General features: G+C 37.2%; 1 protein-coding gene across 11 annotated transcripts in view; it reads left to right on the top strand.

The window, feature by feature from the left end:
- The window catches only part of CAB39L (calcium binding protein 39 like), a 130506-nt gene that overhangs the window by 41240 nt on the left and 68783 nt on the right, over positions 1-20483 (top strand). For 9 of the 11 annotated variants that reach the window (XM_078433893.2, XM_078433911.2, XM_078433880.2 and 6 more), the window contains 2 exons: positions 7303-7444; positions 11035-11199. In XM_078433893.2, coding sequence (XP_078290019.1) covers positions 7334-7444; positions 11035-11199 — 276 coding nt within the window. In that variant the 5' untranslated portion in view covers positions 7303-7333. The remainder of the gene's footprint in view (positions 1-7302; positions 7445-11034; positions 11200-20483) is intronic. The other 2 variants (XM_078433915.2, XM_078433916.2) reach the window with 1 other exon arrangement.

Genomic DNA, 20483 nt, shown 5'->3' with positions numbered 1-20483 from the left:
ATGAGCTTTGAGAGCATAAATTTTGTTTCTTTTAAAAGCCACAAGACACGGAATTTGGGGTGTCATCATTAATCTCAACTAGAGAAGTTCTTTAGGGGAACAGAGGTTTTGATTTTTTTTTTTTTTTTTTTTTTTTTTTTGTCTGCTGAAGCTATTACATCTTTCTTGCCTCTGCTTCATTTTTTAGATTTTTTTGGTTCTTGTTGGCTTCCTCCACCTCCCCCCATTGTTGTAATACCTGTTTTTGTAGGATAACACTTTATCTTTTCCACATCTCTGTAATATACATATATAGGTGCTCAGTAAGTGTTTTTTTAATGAACAAATGTAGACTGACTAATTTTGTACCTTTCAGTTGTCCTCAGTCAATTTTCCATGGGGTCGTTTCTGCTCTGTGCAGGTTTGGATTACTAGACTGTATGTGTGTGTATGGATATGTGTTTTTGATCTTTCATCTTGGCTGGGTTTTAGCTGAAGTCCTTTTTTCTCTCTCTCTCTCTTTTTTTTTTTTTCCAGTTACGTTTGTTCTGTCTCCTACAGAGAACTGATTTGGGAGGCAACCTTTCCTGCCTAAGCCCATAGGGCATTTCTCCCCTTTCTTGGGCTGCATTTTCTTTTTTTTTTTTTTTAAATAGACCCTACACTATTTATTGTTTATTCTGTTTACTCACTCTTGAAAATGGAAAAGTACAACAGGGCCACTGTCAGTCCATAGACGTTTGTTTGCTGCATGGCCCGCTATCAGCACTACACTAGAGGGCATGTTGGTATGCGCGGCCTCCATAGTTTTCAGTGCTCAAGAGGCATTCCTCTAGTGTCAGTCTGTTGGACATAATCTGGCATCTTCTCCTGTCCCTGCTTCCTGCTTTGCTGAAATATAATGTATATTCTAACAACTCTGAGGTGGACTTTATGGAAAAATTACTACTACCCCTTTCTCCCCAGAAGGCACCATTTTCAGGACTCTGTCATTCCTTTTGTCTCTACCTGAAGCACTTTGTCTTTAGACATGATGGATAGATAGTAGGAGTCAAAGACAGAATGGATATGGACCAGTGATGAGCAACCTAGAGCTCACTGTATATAACCGGTCTAATTTCAAAATATGATGCTCTTTCTTTAAGAGCCCTCTCTTACAGTATGGCAGTTCCTCAAAAAGATTAAAAATAGAACTACCGTATGATCCAGCAGTTCCACTCCTGGATATTTATCAGAAAAAATGAAAATACTAATGTGAGAAGATATATGCACCCCCATGTTCATTGCAGCATTATTTTTTTAAAAATTTTTTTAATGTTTATTTATTTTTGAAGGAGAGAGAGACAGAGTGTGTGAGTGGGGGAGGGGCAGAGAGGGAGGGAGACACAGAATCTGAAGCAGGCTCCAGGCTCTGAGCTGTCAGCACAGAGCCGGACGCGGGGCTCGAACTCACAGACCGTGAGATCGTGACCTGCGCCGAAGTCAGACGCTCAACCGACTGAGCCACCCAGGCGCCCCCATTGCAGCATTATTTACAATGGCCAAGAAATGGAAACAACCTGAGTGCCAAGCAATAGATTAATGGATAAAGAAAATGTGCCTCCCTGCCCCTGTCCCTGTCCCTGTCCCTCTCTCTATATATAATTCACACATAAGTATGATTCACCCACAAAAAAGAATGAAATCTTGCCATTGATCAATATGGATGGACACTGAGGACATTGTGCTGGGAAAGTAAGACAGACGAAGAAAGACAAATATTGTATGAGTGTACTTATGTAAGTGGAATCTAAAAACAAAACAAAACAAAAAGAGCTCATAGATGCAGAGAGCATATTGGTGGTTGCCAAAGGTGGGGGGGTGGAAGTGGATGAAATGGGTGAGGGACAGTCAAAAAGTACAAAGTTCCAGTTACAAAAAGCAAATAAGTCATGGGGATGCAATAAGTAAAATAAAATAATTAAACTAGTGTTAACAAACAAATACAATGTATCTGGCCTTTCCCAAGGCATTTGGCAATTTTTTTCGATATCTTCATAAATGAAATGGAAAAATATGAGTTAGGGTGATATGACTAACTGAATTCACCGTTAAAGTTTTTGAAAATGAATGCCCTCATTTTATAGATAGAATAAATGACACACAGACAAGGGTGATAATTTCTGAATCATAGTGGATCAGTTACCAACCCAGACCAGATGAAGTTTTGTTTAGCAGGTAGTATTGAGTGCCGGTGGCTCATTTGTTAAATGACCAGTGGGGTAAAGGATGTGATGCACATGCAAGTGACCAGCGTGGCTGCCCAGAGTAGGAAGGGCAGTCAGGAGTTTGAGGGCGATACAGGAAGGTGTTCAGTCTAGAGGTGGGGTGGGTCTGGTTACGATCTGAAGAGAACAGAGCAGTTAGGAGAGTTTCATCTTAATTTGTGGAGGATCAGCGACTGGGGCTGCTTAGTTTGAGATACAGGTTTTGATTTCCCTCATGATATGGATCCCAGAACTGAAGAATAATGATCCTATGAAATTTAAAAATATTATTAAACTGATTTTATATATAGTGGTTATAGTAAGTAGATATACCTAAAATATGAAAATAGCGATTTCAAGAAAGGAATACTATATTGAGGGGCATTATACTGTGTCTTTCTTTCCCTCTGTTATATGATCTCATTGATCTTAAAATGTTTACTTTCTCCATTTAATAGTAAGTTCTAAAGAGCAAGGATTGTATTTTTCTTATGCATAGCTCTATCCTAAGTACTTAGCAAGATTCTTGTGCTTAGTACTTACTGATTGTTTGTTGAATGAAAAAGTAAATGAATAAATGAACAAACCAACACACAAATAAAAAGTTGGGAGACAGCAGATCAGGAAATGCTGGGTAACTACCATGTTAACATGGGAGTCCTGAAAACATTTGTAATTTTACCAGAATTCTCATTAGAATTAGCTCAATACAAGGAGAACTGAGCGGAGCAATAAGTAATGAACAAAAATCACGTCATATGATACCATATTCTAATTTGTATTTTGTTTTGATGTCAGGAAGCATTTAGTTGAAATTCCCACAGTCAATTATCTTTACCTTAGTGCAGAAGAACCACATGAGGAAAAAGAACAATTACACAAATGCATTTAGCTAAAAAAAACAACAACTTATAATGCTAAGTATTTTATCATTAAATATTTAACAATGAAAGAATAAATGTACATTTTTTAAAAGAAAAAGTGTGTGAGTCAAAGAGCCAGAAATATCTAGGGCACTTAAGACAATATCATATCTCAATTATGTCTCAATTATTATTATGTCTCAATTATTAAGACAATATCCCATCTCAACTATGTCTTTCTCTTTCATGAAATAATTTATTCATTATGATGTAGAACCTTTTGTAATAATAGCAGCTAAACATTATAGAGTACCTTACTTATACAAGGCCCTATGCAAGGTGCTCTACTTTTTAATCCTCATAATCCTAAGAGGGAGATGTTATCATCAAATTTACAATGAGAACAGAGCCTATAGAGGGATCACATCCTGTGCCCAAGATCACTCAGGTCGGAAGCAACAATTTGCTTGCTCTGCCCAACTCTGTAATGACTGTTTCAGCACCCACCCTACTTCCACACTACATATGCTTTTAAATTATATGCTACCTTCATTTATTTATGTGTAGGGCTGATTACTAAAGAAAAACCTAGTCTATCTTTATAATTTTATTCTTGAATTTTATTAAGGTGCATGATATAATATTCTTCTGATTCTCTCTTTTTTGCACCTGACACCATCCACTGAGAATCAGTGTGATCCTCACATGCTTTATCTTTGAATCCTCTGTCAACTTTCAGTATCCACTTTAGAGACTCCCTGGGGTCTCTTAACTTGCTTTTCAAACTTATCCTTGCCTTGAGGGTGGGCAAGTTCCCTTCCCACTGACTTTCCCCACACTGAAAAGCTGAGGCACCCGACTGAAAACAGCATCTCTTCTGAAAACAAGAATTGTTTTTTTAGGTCTTCTGTTTTATCATCAAAATCCACACTTACCACTTTGATTTCTACTTCATAACATATATATATCTCACTGGAATTCCTGATCACAAACAACACATACTGAAGGAATTTATTGGAAGGGTATAAAGTAGCTCATAGAATGGCAGAAATGCTAGAGAATCAGAATCGGGAAATAGGAATCTAGGGGGATTAGGGATTTAGGACCATAACCATGGTTTTGCTATAGGAATAGCTAGTTAGAATGCTGCTATCCACTGATGTGCGTGTTTGTGTATACACGTTTGCATGATACCCTGCATTGATTAACTGCATCATTGTTAGTAAGAAAAATATTAGAAAAAATGGAATTAACCCAAATGTCCATCAATAGGGTATTGGTAGAATAAATGATATAGTAATTTAAGAAGAAAATGGGGCACCTGGGTGGCTCAGTCGGTTAAGCATCCAACTGCAGCTCAAGTCATGGTCTCGTGGTTTGTGAGTTGGAGCCCTGCCTCAGGCTCTGTGCTGACAGAATAGTATATTGGATAAAAGTTATTGTAATAGAACTAACCATACACTCATAGAATGATATTCAAGATATTTTAAAAAATGGGAAAAAGTTACAAAATAATGTTTAATATTATTATATTTTTGTCTTAAAATATATTTATTTTGGAGGTACCTGGGTGGATCAGTCAGTTAAGTGTATGACTCTTGATTTCAGCCCAGGTCATGCTCTCACAGTCGTGAGATCAACAGCTAACAGCATGGAGCCTGCTTGGGATTCTCTCTCTCCCTCTCTCTCTCCCCTCCCCCACTCACGTGAGCATGCCCTCTCTCAAAATAAATAAATATTTAAAATACATATATATATATATATATACAGGGTGCCTGGGTGGCTCAGTTGGTTGAGCATCTGACTTTGCCTCAGGGCATGATCTCGTGATTTGTGAGTTTAAGCCCCAAGTCTGGCTCTGTGCTGACAGCTCAGAGCCTGGAACCTGCTTCAGATTCTGGGTCTCTCTCTCTCTGCCCCCTCCTCCACTCATGCTCTGTCTCTCTTCCTCTCTCTCAAAAATAAACATTAAAAAATTTAAAAAGTGTGTGTGTGTATATATATATATATATATATATATATACACACACACATATACATATATATGCGTATACGTATATATATATATATATTTAGGGGCACCTGGGTGGCTCAGTCGGTTAAGCAGCCGACTTCGTCTCAGGTCATCGTCTCGCGGTTCATGAATTCGAGCCCCGCGTCAAGCTCTGTGCTGACAGTTCAGATCCTGGAGCCTGCTTCAGATTCTGTGTTTCCATCTCTCTCTCTGCCCCTCCCCTGCTCACGCTCTGTCTCTCTGTCAAAAATAAATTAAAAAGGGGCGCCTGGGTGGCGCAGTCGGTTAAGCGTCCGACTTCAGCCAGGTCACGATCTCGCGGTCCGTGAGTTCGAGCCCCGCGTCAGGCTCTGGGCTGATGGCTCGGAGCCTGGAGCCTGTTTCCGATTCTGTGTCTCCCTCTCTCTCTGCCCCTCCCCCGTTCATGCTCTGTCTCTCTCTGTCCCAAAAATAAATAAAAAACGTTGGGAAAAAATTAAAAAAAAAAAAAAATAAATAAATAAATTAAAAAAAAACATTAAAAATATATATGTTTATTTCTATATGTATAAAAAATTTCAGGAGGAATATATACCAAAGTTTTTTTCTCTAGGTGGTTAATTAATGGAACACTTTGATTTATTATATCATATTTCTGAAGTGTTTGAAATGTTTTTGTTAATAACTATAAAGTACATGAATATGCCTCTCCTCACTGAAGCTTTCAATTATAATTTTCTCCCTAATACTTATATTTTTAGTGTAAGTAGGGCAATGACAGCCATATTTAGCTTTCTCTGCTCTACGTAAATAGATGTTCTCAAAAACAAGAATTAATACTCCCTTTTCCTCACTCTCCTCACCCTCCACTGTGGTAGGCCTCATTTCTTTAGTGAGTATGGCCAACTGAATATGGAAGAGTAAATACAGAACAGATTCTAAATAGTTTCACATTGCAATTTTGTGATTGTCATGGAGTAGCATTAAATATTGCTTTACCACAGTATGTAGATTCTAATCCCACTTTTGTTTTACATTTTTATTTTATCTATCACTGTTGTCATCACTCTCATCAGTTAAAATAAATAGTTTTAAATATCAGCTTATTCTCTAAAAGTACTCCTTTTCCCATTGGGATTTTTTCCCAATCATTGTATTGTAGAAAAAAATTTTAAACTCTGAGTAAAAACTATTAGGCAAAGTTTTTAAAATATGTCTTAAAATACTTACATGTATTTAAATTTGGTGTAAAACTTGATGAAACTCATTTTAGTTTGATCAATATTTAAAAAAATTGTTTTAAATGTTTTATTTATTTTTGAGCAAGAGAGCATGAGCTGGGGAGGGGTAGAGAGAGGGGAACAGAGGATCCAAAACAGGCTCTGTGCTGACAGCAGTGAGCTCAGTGCAGGGCTTGAACTCATGGACCTTGAGATCATGACCTGAGCTGACGTCAGACTCTCAAGCAACAGAGCCATCCGGGCACCCCTAATTTGATCGATATTAATGTTTCAAATTATTGAATTAAGATTATTAGAAACTTATAAGATATTTTGGTATAATAATTTAATCATGTTAAGAGTTAAAATAATTGCAAACTGGTGGAGCCACTCTGGAGACAGTATGGAGTTTCCTTACAAAGTTTGGAACTTGCAGCCCAACATTTATAGCAGGATTATCTACAATAGCCAAATTATGGAAACAGCCCAGGTGTCCATTGACTGATGAATGGATAAAGAAGATGTGGTTTATATATACACAGTGGGATATTACTCGGCCATAAAAAAGAATGAAATCTTGCCATCTGTAACAATATGGATGGACATGTAGGGCATTGTGCTAAGTGAAATGTCAGACAGAGAAAGACAAATACCATATGACTTCACTCATGTGGAATTTAAGAAACAAAACAAACAAGCAAAGGGAAGAAAAAAAGAGAGAGCAGCAAACCACGAAACAGACTCCTAACTATAGAGAAAAAACATGGTTACCAGAGAGGAGGTGGGTGGGAGGATGGGTGAAATAGGTGATGGGGATTAAGGAGGGCACTTGTGATGAGCACTGGGTGATGTATGAAATGTGGAACCACTTCATTTTATTTATTGAACACCTGAAAATAATATTACACTGTTAACTGACCAGAATTTGATTTAAAACTTTAGGAAAAAAATTAAAAAGAGTTAAATTCATGATTTTTGTTTGCTTATTTGTTTGTTTTTAGCATTCTGTATTGGAAGAAGAGATTTCTATAGATGAAAAAGATGCCTTTGTTTAGTAAATCACACAAAAGTCCAGCAGAAATCGTGAAAACTCTGAAAGACAATTTGGCCATTTTGGAAAAGCAAGACAAAAAAACAGACAAGGTATGAACTAAAACAATAATGTTATTTTTTAAATGCATATGTTCCAAAACCAAAAACCAGTATAAAAGCTTGATGAAGAATCCCAAATATGGTCTGTGATGCTCACATAAAGTTTCTATAAATACATTTAAGTGTGGCGGGGCACCTGGGTAGCTCAGTCGGTTAAGCATCCAACTTCAGCTCAGGTCATGATCTCACAGTTCATGGGTTTGAGCCCCATGTCGAGCCCCATGTCTGTGCTGTCAGCACAGAGCCTGGAGCCTGCTTCGGATTCTGTGTGTCTCTCTCTCCCTCTCCCCTGCTCACCCTCTGTCTGTCTGTCTCTCTCTCCCTCTCAAAAATAAATAAATATTAAAAAAATTTAAAAAAATAAATTTATTTCAGGTTTTATGCAATTGTTAAGTCTGTTGCCTTGAACTCTTAGTTCACTCTCTTGAGCCTCTGACCAAACTTGGATCCCTTTAGACTATAGAGCTTAAAAATCTAAGGGGTTACAATGGAATATAATGTTATACTGACATGAAGGATAAAACGGTTTTTGTTTTTTGGGTTTTGGTGGGGGTTTTTTTTGAGAGGGAGAGAGAGAGAGAGAGAGACAGGGCATGCACAAGTGGGAGAGGGTCCGAGAGAGAGGGAGAGAGAGAATCCTAAGCAGGCTCCATGCTGTCACTGTGGAACCTGATGTGGAGCTTGGTCTCATGACTGTGAGATCATGACCTGAGCTAAAATCAAGAGTCATATGTTTAACTGGGTGAGCCACCCCAGGTACCCCAAGACATTTTTATTTAAAGATCAACTGATAATTTCTACGACAGTGAACCTCATTTTAACATTTTTCAAATGTCCTACTAAGCAGGGTTTCCTCTTAGGAAGGATTGTTTTTATTATTTTATTCCTTCAAAGGGATGTTGGATCCTGCATATTCAATTTCTCTCTAAAGTGACTAGTATATGGCAAGACTTAAGAGATCTATAAAATAAATATTCTTCAGTTCACAGTATCTTTCTATCTCAATGTATAATACAATCTTGTATTCTTATAGGAATGTAGGAATCTATTTTCTATCTGACATCTTATAAGGGATGTAGAACTGTATTTTAAATTCTTGTGTAGTTGTATAATATTGAACCAAATATTGGCCCAATTAGAAGAAATGACCTCCATAAAAGAGTAAATATAAATGGCAGAAGACAGGAAAAAAAAAAACCATAAAAAGATACTCATTTCCATAGTAGTCAGGAAAAAACCAATTAAAACCATAGCACATTGCTATTATACACCCACTATCTTGGCAAAAATGGAAAATGTCTCATATTAAGTGTTGGCAGGGATGGAAAGCAAATGAGAACTTTCATCCAGTGTGAAGGATAAAGTACAAACTGGTGTTACTGCTTTGGAAACCAGCTTAGTATCATCAGTCGTATATGAAGATGTGCCTGTGCTAAAACCTGCAGTTCCACTCCTAGGTACAAACTCTAGAGATAGTCTTGCACTTAGGCACCAGGATGCATGTATAAGAGTGTTCATAGCATTGCTCTTCATAATAACCCCTCAGTGGAAACAGCCCAAATGTCCATCAAAGGTAGAACTGAAAAACTGTAGTCTCGCCATCAATGGAATACTTGAGAGCAATGAAGTTTAAGGCACTGCTGCCTACGTGCAACCGCACGGATGAATCTTGCATACATAATACTGAGTAAAAGAAGCACCTCATAAAAGGACACAGGTATTATATCAAAAAGTTCAAAATTGGCAGGACTAGACTATATTGTTTTGGAATGCAAACACAAGTAAGAAAACTATAAAGAAAACTAAAGAAATGATGGTCATCAAAGACATAAAAATATTTTCTTCTAGGTTGAAAAGGTTGCCTTCAGGTGACTTCAGGGTTTCTGAAAATACTGTGTTCTTGCCCTGTGTTATGGTCACATAGCTGTTTGCTTTATAATTATGTACAATATAAAGTATAACTATGTACAATATAAAGTACTCTTCTCTGAATAAATCTCACACTTTGAAGAGACTTCCAACCTTTAATAAATTAAGGATTGTTTCAGTCAGATCTTAAGATGTATCTAGAAATTATGTTTTTAAAGTAGTGTTATGCTGCTATGAATTACTTTTATTTAATTTGCCTTATTCTCTTAATTTCCTGCTTCAATTATAATGATTACAGTAGTACACTTGAAAGTATAAAACTATATTTCTTTTAAAATATTCAGCAAATTAAATTGTTAACTGATTGGCCTGTTCTCCTTTGCTTGCCTGCATTAATTAAAAAAGATTTATTGAGTAAATTCACATGCCATATAATTTGCTCCTTTAAAGGGCAAACTTTAAAATTTACAATTCAGTGATTTTTAGTATTCTCACAAGGTTCCACAATCATCACCAATATCAAATTCCAGAACATTTTCACCACCCCCAAAAGAAATCCTGTACTTGTTAGCAGTCATTCTTCATTCTCCCTTCCCCAAGCCTGAGCACCCACTAAATCTACTTTCTAATTCTATGGATTTTCCTATTATTCTTTAAAATATAGAGAATTTTTTTTTTAAGTTTCCTAGATAGCAAAAAAAGGCAATGATTATGTGGGAGAGATGAGTGGATTAACAAAATTTAATGGGTTTTGATAATTGATTGTGTGTTTGACAATTTTTTTTTTAATTTTTAAAATTTTTTCTTAAAAAAATTTTTTAATGTTTATTTTTGAGGGAGAGAGAGAGAGACAGAGTGTGAGCCCGGGAGGGGCAGAGAGAGGGGGAGACACAGAATCTGAAGCAGACTCCAAGCTCTGAGCTGTCAGTGCAGAGACCAACGTGTGGCTCAAACTCACAAACCATGATATCATGACCTGAACTGAAATCAAGAGTTGGATGCTTAACCGACTGAACCACCCAGATGCCCCAACAATTCAGTTTTATTACTTAGTCCGTTGAAAAATCAGAGTAATAGGAATTTGTTGAAAAACCTTAACAAATGCTTTGAATAAAGACGAGTAGCTACTCGTAGGATAGGTCTTCAAAACAGTCAATTTAATTTTTAAGAGTAAAATTTATAGTTAATTACTAGCAAAGTTGGACTATGAGTATGGTTTTAAAAGTTTTTTTTTTTTTTTTTTAAGTTTGAGAGAGAGAGAGAAAGAGAGAGAAAGAGAGAGGGAGGAGTGGGAGCAAGAGAGAGAGAGGGGAAAGAGAGAGAATCCCAAGCTGGCTCTGCACTGTCAGCATAGAGCCCAGTGTGGGGCTTGAACTCACGAACTGTGAGATCATGACCTGAGCCAAAATCAAGAGTCAGATGACTAACTGAGTGAGCCACCCAAGGACCCTGAATATGTTTTAAAAGAAGATTGTTTTTTAATTATGTTGACTAACTAGAAATACTAGAGATATTTTTTATGTGAATAAATTTTTGCAACATTTTCCAAAATAGAAAAAGAAATGTCTATGAAAAAGTGTTTTTTTGTTTGTAACTGTAGTGTTCTTTGATCATAAATAAACAGGATCCAGAAAGTAGATTTGTTCGTTTGTTTGTTGATAGCTTGAAAATATTCATTCCTCATAACTATGAGTGTATTTTTTGTTCACCAGGCTTCTGAGGAAGTGTCGAAATCACTGCAAGCAATGAAAGAAATTCTGTGTGGTACAAATGACAAGGAGCCTCCCACAGAAGCCGTGGCTCAGCTCGCACAAGAGCTCTATAACAGTGGCCTGCTGGTGACATTGATTGCTGACCTACAGCTGATAGACTTTGAGGTAAACTATCTGTAAAAGGATGACGCTTCTGTTTTTTAATTTTAGTGTATACAAGATCATAAATACTTGACTTTTTCTATTATTACCATTCATATATTATATAAAACCCCAGTATTTTTCTAAAACTTCTAAAATTTCTTTAATAAAGCAAAAATGTATCTTATAGTTAAGTTTTCTGCCGGTAGGTAGCAAGGTTGGTGGTCAATAATAATAGTAATAATAAGAGATAACTTTGAGTGCTTACACATGCCATACAGTTCTAAGCACTCATCTCCTTTAATCCCCCCCCCTTTTTTTTTTTAATTTTTATTCTCAAGTTAGTTAACATACAGTATAGTCCTGGATTCAGGAGTAGAACCCAGTGACTCATCTCTTACATATGACACCCAGTGCTCATTCAGAAGAGTGCCTCCTTAATGCCCATCACCCATTTAACTCACCCCTCACGCCCTCATCTCCTTTAATTCTTAAAACTACCTATGTGATTGCTACTATATGATTAGCCTCATTTTACTGATGAAGAACCTAAAGTTCAAAGATAATAAGTAATTTGTGCAGTCACTCAGGTACTTAAGAGCCTAAGCTGTATTCAAACTTAATGTCTCTCAGGCCTGTTCATTTAGTTATAAAGTATTATACCAATGATTTAAGAAGTTTGTTAAATGCTAGTAATATAGGATATTTATCTCATTTTGAAAGCAGTTATACCTCATTTATCTAGATAATAAGTGAGCTAAATAAAAAAAAAATTTAGAAATGTTAAATGGTGAATAAGTATAGGCATTTAATTACCTGTGGCCTGAGAGCAGTGTTTTTCAGTGAACAGGCTGTATGTAAGGCAAGTTTGGCCATTGGCTGTTTGAGTGATGGAAGTCAGCTTTGATTTGTTTGCTGTTTTGTTACCACCATTACTAAGTGCTTGGGTTTCTATTGATTTTCAGAGATAGAAGAAAATGCAAATTTCTGAAATAGCTTTTAGTTTTCTCACTGAGGAGATGAAAGGAAAACTAATTATGGTGATTACAGTGATTAGACCAAGATAAGGTCAGGGCTCTGGGGATCTTTGGAAATACTAGCTCACAGCTCTCTGGATGGCTTAGATAGGGGAAGATTTTTGGCTGAGGGCATGGGGAGGAGGAATGCAGAGCAAGACTGTTCTGGAGACATGAAGCCAGGTGTGTTGGCTGAACACTATACTGAGTGGAGGACCCCAAAGGGTCCAGACTTCAACTCATCCTTCCTTTCAGACACACCTGCCTTTTTCTTTCTTTCCTTCCCTTATCTATTCTTCTGTCTTTGACATTTCTGCTCAATAATCTCTTTTCCTACTTTCTCCTCTTGCCTAGCTCGCTCACTCGCGCTCCCCATCTTACTCTTCACTTTTTAAACTGGCCATATGTGGAATGAAGTGTAGTTTTATCATTGCATCTGTGTATTTTCATGTTTCTTTTATTTAGTTTCAAATGAGATATTATGAACATTTATAGGAGTCGTGCCTAGTGGAAAAATACTTGGAATTAAAATTGTTTAGAGTCCCTGCTGTGCCATTTGATAGTAATGTAACCTCTTTGAGACTAACTTTTGTCATCTCTAAAATAGGAAAAGTATGAACTTACAGCAGTTTTAAATATTAAACTGAATTTAAAAAATACATGTTGTATAAGAACAATAAATACATGTACAGACTATACACAAATGTCAGATAGTATATTCTTATTTCCTCTCTTAAACTGAAGTTAAATGTAAGCTGGTTTATTTTTGTTATAACCCTAGATTTTTTTTGTTTATTATTTTAATTTTAGATTTAGTTAATCAGTGACCATAAATGGGAAAAATACTCCCTACTCTTGGATTATGGTATTATATTTCTATAAATCTATTGTTTTGCAGATTTCCCTCAAAGCAGCAGTATATTAAGCCATTATCGTGATTAATTAATATGTTAGCTTGAGTTGGTTTATGAGATTAGCCCAATTTGCAGTTGGATGCTGGAAGAAATATGACCAAGGATGGTTATGTTTTGAAGAATGAGTCAGGGATGAGATGTCATGAGGTCCAGTGAACTAGGAAAGTCTTGAGCAGCCACAGAATAGTGTTGGTTCAAAGCACTACCCAAGAATTAGGGAGGTAAGAGTATATCAAGACAGACTTAGGGTATCTTGCAACTTTGCTTAGCGTTGGCTTAGATAACAAAAGAGGAACAATAAGAACTACTTATACAAGACTGTCAGTTAAGTGTCTGACTCTTGGTTTTGACTCAGGTCATGATCTCAAGGTTCGTGAGTTCGAGCCCCACATCAGGCTCCGTGCTGACAGTGGGGAGCCTGCTTGACGTTCTCTCTCTCTCTCTCTCTCTCTCTCTCTCTGTTTGCCTCCCATCTCTCAACAAATAAATAAACATTAAAAAAATATTTTTGGATTAAGACATCCAGTTGCCTAAAAGTTGACTTACACATTATCAAGTCAACTTTTACTGTCTGGAATCCTTAGGGAAAGAAGTATCTTTCTGAATATTTTCATTTTCCATGTAAGTGAAGATTAATTCTTCAAATAAAGGAAGTCAAACAAATTACTTTTGTGGATTACATTTTGTCTAAAATGCATTGTATACTTGCCCTTCTCCAAAGTAGTATTCTAGATATAATTTTTTACTGTTGACTCAGAACTAACATTATGAAGATCTATTGTTGTTAGCAATAAAACAGCAGACAGTTCTTTTTGTTTTCAACTTTACTAAGGTATAATTGACCTGACAGTTCTTTCTTGACCTTGTCCATTCAACTGATGTAAGATGATGCCTAGAACTCTGTTATAAATGAATGTGATATTCAGTAGGTGCAGCTGTCCTTCTCAAGACCATAAAAAAATAGACAGTTATAAGTACTTCTTGGTTGACTAAGTGAAAAGCAGTTAAAATTTAGGACAGTTCAATTTTAAGCATTCCACTGATGACATACAGTATTTTCAGGAAGGAGGCACCATTTGTAGCATTATTAGCTTACTTGCAGAAATATGCTATATATCTCTATGGACTGGAGGTACTAACCGTCAGCCTGCAAAGCAGCATCTTTCTATCTCAAGCCTAAAGTATCCATATAAGCTAGTGAGAGCTTGAAAAAATTCATCCTAACTTTAGAACTCAGTCTAATCACACAGAACTCTGCCCTCCTTGTCTCTTGGTTCATAGGTAGAACTGGTATAGTCCCTTCTGGATTGAAAGTATCTTGAGTACTAGAACCCTGTTTCCCACACCTAATGCTATACACACTGGTTGGTTGAGTGAATGAATGAATGAATGTAGGCATGAGAATGAGAGACTGAAGCAGAGGTAAGGGAATTAGACCAAAGGAAAGTGTTCTGAATGCAGCAATAAGCCAGTTTTCTTGAAGAATTAGTAAATTGTTTAGAAGATAATTCAAGAGCGATGATAACATTCTAGTAAGTGAATAGCCTCTCATGGGGTTTTTGGAGAGTACAATAGTCATCTGACTGCAAAATTTCTGGTATGTGTTTATAACAGGAAGAAAAAGATATTATTTAGGGATGGGCTATAGCTTTTGTCAGATAAACTAAAAGGATGGGACATTCCTTACAGAGAAAAGTGAACTTTTAGAAGACACCGAGATGGGTTTTTTTGTTAGTTGTAAAAGTTTAGGTCTCTAGGCAATGTCTGGAAGGAAAAGACTAAAAGGGAAGAGCTTAAATTTCCTTTTGCAGAGTAAAGTAACAGAAATTTGAGAAATGCCCTCTCTTTGGCTATGATTGATGGAAGTAGGGGAAAGTTTTGGAGTGAGGGAAAGAGATTCCAGAACCATGACAGAGAGAAGGGACTTAAGGAAAAAGATGATCAGGAATTCTGACAAACCTTTAAAAATAGCGATTCATAGAATTCAATTTGAAATTGTTTCTGCACTATGCTATAATTACCCTTTGTTACCTTTAAACCTTTGATAAAAGAACTATGTACTAACAGTATATGCTGAGTGAAGGAGAAAGGGTGGTTTTCTATACTTGGAGGCAACAGGGTGTTGAGGAAATAACTAGCTGCAGGAGGAAGGACCGGGAACAGGGTTGAGGGGAGCTTGGAGCAGGGGTTCAGAATCCAGAGCTGACAACAGTGATGGTGGCCATGGCAGTGGCTTAGATTGGGTAGCAGGCACTGCCTTGGGAAACTGTGTGACAAACCCATTTCTCCTTCAGGAATCCAGAGCAAAGTGGTCCACTGGGGAGGGGAAAGTACTGGAGTATCCTACTATTTTGTAAATAAGGGTAGTTAGGAGGCACACCTTCGAGTTAAAATTGTGGGTGGCTCAGTCAGTTAAGTGGCCGACTTCAGCTCAGGTCATGATCTCACAGTTTGTGAGTTCAAGCCCCACGCTGGGCTCTGTGCTGACAGCTCAGAGCCTGGGGCCTGCTTTGGATTCTGTGTCTCCCTCTCTCTCTGACCCTCCCCCACTCACACTCTGTGTCTCTCTCACTCTCAAAAATAAATATTAAAAAAAAAAAAATGGGGCGCCTGGGTGGCTCAGTTGGTTAAGCGCCCAACTTCAGCTCAGGTTGTGATCTCCCAGTTTGTGGGTTGGAGCCCCTCATTGGGCTCTGTGCTGACAGCTCAGAGCCTGGAGCCTGCTTCAGATTCTGTGTCTCCCTTTCTCTCTGCCCCTCCCTTGCTCATGCTCTGTCTCCGTCTCAAAAATAAATAAAACATTAAAAAAAAATTAAAAAAAAAAAAAGAAAGTCTCATTACTTTATAGCCATAAATTTTTAATCTAATCCTTTAGGCCTTAAAGTTGCTGACAGAAAGGAACTACTTCTGCATATTATTATGAGGTTAAAAAAAAAAAAGACTTGTGGCCGAGATTGCAAATCTTCAGATTTTATGGGCTCAGGATCAAACTCAGAGCTGTGTTTTTTGAGGTTTGGCCACTATTCAAGACACAGCTTCAGACTCTGATGTTTTGAAACACAATGTGATAGGAGATCAAAGGATGAAATTTATTGATGCATTCATTTTAAAGAAAGGCAGGTGTGCCTTGCAAAACTAGGGTGGATGCAAAGTCATCTGTTCGGGCTGAATTAGAAAGTAGTTCAAAGAAGCAGAAAACTTTCTGCTATGATAATTTAATCTCTAAGGCTTAATTCTTGCTACATTAAATAAAAGTCAGCAAAATGAGTACTTCAGTATCAGCTTCTCATTAACCCATTTTATGGTCCTAAATTTTTGAAGATTTCTGTCCCTTTTTAAAAATCCTTTTCTGTTCCCTGGCCTCCTCTTTAAAGTGGTCCTTCACCTTTGGTTTTATTACTATAAAAACGAAAAATCATAAAGCCTTAAGACATAAACTCTGACTATGCTTCATGCATAATTTGAAATGCTTACCATGTGTATAGGGCATTGATTCTACTTGGTCTTCATTCTGTTTGGTTGTTTATATATTTTGCACCTGCCATTAAACAAATTAAATTACAGAATTTACAATTACAGGTGAGGAAATACTATATCATATTAAATGGAATTTTATGTTATTGTTACCCTAATGCCCTCTTAAAATAATGAATATAAACTTTAGAAGCATTTATCCTATAAAGGTACATAATATGTAGGTGATTTAAAATGGTGTTGGAATCAGGCCCTTAATCAGAAGCATAACATGTTAATTGGTTGTATTCTCCCTATAAAGACAGTGACCATTTTACTTTGACCCTACTATACTTTTTAAGCAATGTAACCTGCCATAAAGATTAAGACTGCTCATGCCATGTATAATGTACAGAATGTTTTGTCCCCTCTGCTTTCTGGGGAACACTGGCTCCTTCCCCACCCACGTGGTTACAGTGGGAGCAGCCATTTTGCGTGGCTTGACACCCTGCCCCCCACACACAGCTGATTGGCTTAGTAGTGGATATCTGATCAAAGGGACAGGACCACAGTATTCTGCAGGATTCTGGAAGTAAAACTGAGGTAGAACCTCAGTCTCCAACCAGGAGCTAATGGTATTCCACGCGAGTTCTGTATCGATGGTCAGGTTTCCTACCATGTAAATGAAAAAAGTAGGAAGCCAGCCTGCAGAAAAGACAGAAAGAAGAATGATGATAGGGAGAGAAATAGAGGGTCAGAGAGAGATAGAGGGCCATCCTTGATGGGATTCGTGTCATAGGTAAATATAATTATACTGAAAAAAATTTGAGAGCAACTCATCCTGAGCTAGCCTGTGTTTGGGTTCTTCGAAACTTTCCCAGTACCTGTAAGTTAGTTTAGCTTGAATTTTAGTCCCCTGCAAAAGCGCTCATCCATGCAGTGAATACTCCCCACCCCCAGCTCTGCTTATCTAGTTCTGCTCCCGAAAGTCAGTACAAACATTTGCCCTACACACCTTAGCTCTCCCCGTCCCACTCCGCAAGGCCAACCTGTACAGGAGCAGAAGGGAGAAAGAAGCGAACAGAGGAGAGAAGTCAATGGCTACAATTATGTTTCATCTTTTTAAAAGTTAAGGTATAATTTACAAACAGTGACATTCTCTCTTTTTAATATGCAGTTCTGTGATATAGGAAAATTCCATCACCCCCCAAATTTTCCCTTGCCCCTTTGTAATCCTCTCCTTTTCCTACCATCAGCTGCTGGCAACCACTGGTCCATCTTCTGTCCCTGTATTGTTTGCCTTTGTAGGTGTGTAAATGGAATCGTGCAAAATGTAGCCTTTTGAGTCTGTCTTCTTGCATATAGTATAATGCATTTAGGATTCGTCCATGTTGTTCCTGTGTATCAGGAGTTTGTTCCTTTTCATCGCTGAGTAGTATTCCACTGCATGGATATACCACAGACCATTTATCCATTCTCCAGTTGAAGGATATTTGAGGAATTTCAAATTACAAATAAAACCTTTATAACCATTTATGTACAGTTGTATGTGCCAATGTAGGTTTTCATTTCACTTGGGTAAATACCTAGGAGTAGGATTATTGGGCAGTATTTGGATTTTTTGTTTGTTGGCTTTGGCTTTGGTTTTTAACTTCAGTCACTGATGTAAGTGTTGGTGGTATATCATTGTGATTTTAATTTGCAGCCTCCTAATGACTCATGTTGTTGAGCATCTTCTCATGTGTTCATTTGCCACCATATCTCTTCCTTTGTGAATTGTCTATATAGATCTTTTGCCCTCTTTTTATTTGGTTGTTGAATTTTGAGAATTCTTTATATATCTTGTATACAAGTCAATGGTTACAACTTTAAAGTGGGTGCCTGCTCTGTTTTACTCCTGTATTTGCCTTCTCTTACTTATGTTATCAGCGAAGGGTGCTCTTTATCATTAGTTACTTCTGATTGCTGTTTATTGCTTCTTTCTTCCTTCTTTTTCTTTTTCCTTATTTAACTCCGGTGATACTTCCATATGTATCATTCATTCTGCAAATAATCTTTGAGCATCTCCCGTCAGGGCTGACCTTTTTGATTTTGCCAGCTTAACGCAAGTGCTTCTTCAGGTTTGGTATCTGTTCACTTACATTATATGTTATTTTAGAATTACTGGCTAATTTAAGGCATTTTTGGTCATTTCTAGATGTTGTTTTATTATCATGAAACATTTTCTTGTCTTTTTTTTTCTGACCACTTCTAGATCTAGAACTTGAGACCTAGCAGTCTGATGGTTGGCTGAAGACTGGTTTTGAAATAGTTAAGGCTTTACTCTAGTTAGTGTGATGAATGGATATCTGCATAGGTTATGTGTTATGGAAAGACCATCATTAATCATCTTGTACCTGTTTAAGGTTTCTCTAATCCTTTCCATTCTGATCCTTTCCTCTGATGTGAGAAACTGTTCCTGGTATCAGAGCTTGTTTTTGTTATCCACAGGGGGCTTCCTTTGCCTTTGCACACTATTTGCTAATGAACCAGAAGAATGTTTTTCTCTGTGTAAAAGTTGGATAGAGTTCTGTGGAGCTTCATTTCTACTGTTCACTGGAATGCCGTATGGAAATGTTCTTGTGGCATTTCACTGGGAAGTATGAAAAACATGCTCTTATGACTTTTCAAAGAGGACTGATATTATGTAGTATTACTGTAGAGTCTAGAATGGTTTGAATAAAACATTTTATTTTTAATTTAAATTTCATTTTAAATTTTAAATTTTATTTATATTTACAGCTGTACCTCTTATACAAGTGTACTGCTTAACATCTATATAAATGAAATTGAGATAGCATGAAGTAGCATACTAGAACCTTTTTTAGTATTTTAAAATTATGAGAGCAACTGACCCTAAAGCATCCTTTTTTTTGTTTTTAAACATTTATTTATTTTGAGAGAGAGAGAGAGTGCGAGCAGGGGAGAGGCAGAGAGAGAGGGTGAGAGAGAATCCAAAGCAGGCTACGTGTTGGGTGTGGAGCCTGACTTGGGGCTCGATCCCACAATCCGGGGATCATGACCTGCACCAAAATCAAGAGCCAGACACCCAACCAGCTGGGACACTGGGTGCTCCATCTAATACATCCTTTTAAATTGAAGGCTCAGCTCTAATTTTCTAAATTTGGATTTTATGTAGTGTTTTTTCTTAAAGGAAGATATAATTTGCTTTCCCAAGTGCCTGTGTTTTTTTTGTTGTTTGTTTTTTTTATCTTTCTTACTCCTCTTTTCTTAAATTCTTCTTTCTTCTTCCCTGGCTCCCTTTCTTTTCTGCTTTCTTAATTCTCTCTCTCCCTTATTTCCACCCCTCTCTGTTTCTCTCCACGGAATAAAGTGAAAGCAATGGATAGCCATAGATTTTTCTTATATTTAATTATTACCAACATTTTGATATTATTTCTGTCAGTTACATATACCATAATTTATGTAAGCATGCCTAATTCTGGACATATTGTTTCTAACTCTATAGTATCACCACTATGATTAAGACCTCTGTGCCTGAAATTTTTTTTCTGTATTTAACATTGTTACTTAGGATTATTTCCTCAGGCTAGATTTCCCAGTTTGAGATTCTAGAACATCATTCAGATATTATTTAATTGCTTTATATCCTCACCAGCAATGTATGAGAACCAGCATCAAATTTTACCATTTAAAAAATTCTGGGATGGGGCACCTGGGTGGCCCAGTCAGTTAAGGATCTGACTTTAGCTTAGGTCATGATCTCACAGTTTATGAGTTTGAGCCCCACATCAGACTCTGTGCTCACAACTTGGAGCCTGGAGCCTGGAGCCTGGAGCCTGCTTCAGATTCTGTGTCTCCCTCTCTCTCTGCCCCTCCCCCACTCGTGCTCTCTCTCTCTCTCTCTCTCTCTCTCTCTCTCTCT

The sequence above is a fragment of the Panthera onca genome, chromosome A1 (genome assembly GCF_046562875.1).
Source record: "Panthera onca isolate mPanOnc1 chromosome A1, mPanOnc1 haplotype 2, whole genome shotgun sequence".
Classification (NCBI taxonomy): Eukaryota; Metazoa; Chordata; class Mammalia; order Carnivora; family Felidae; genus Panthera; species Panthera onca.
Note: the sequence above shows the minus strand (reverse complement) of the source record. Positions and strands in the feature narration are given on the sequence as shown.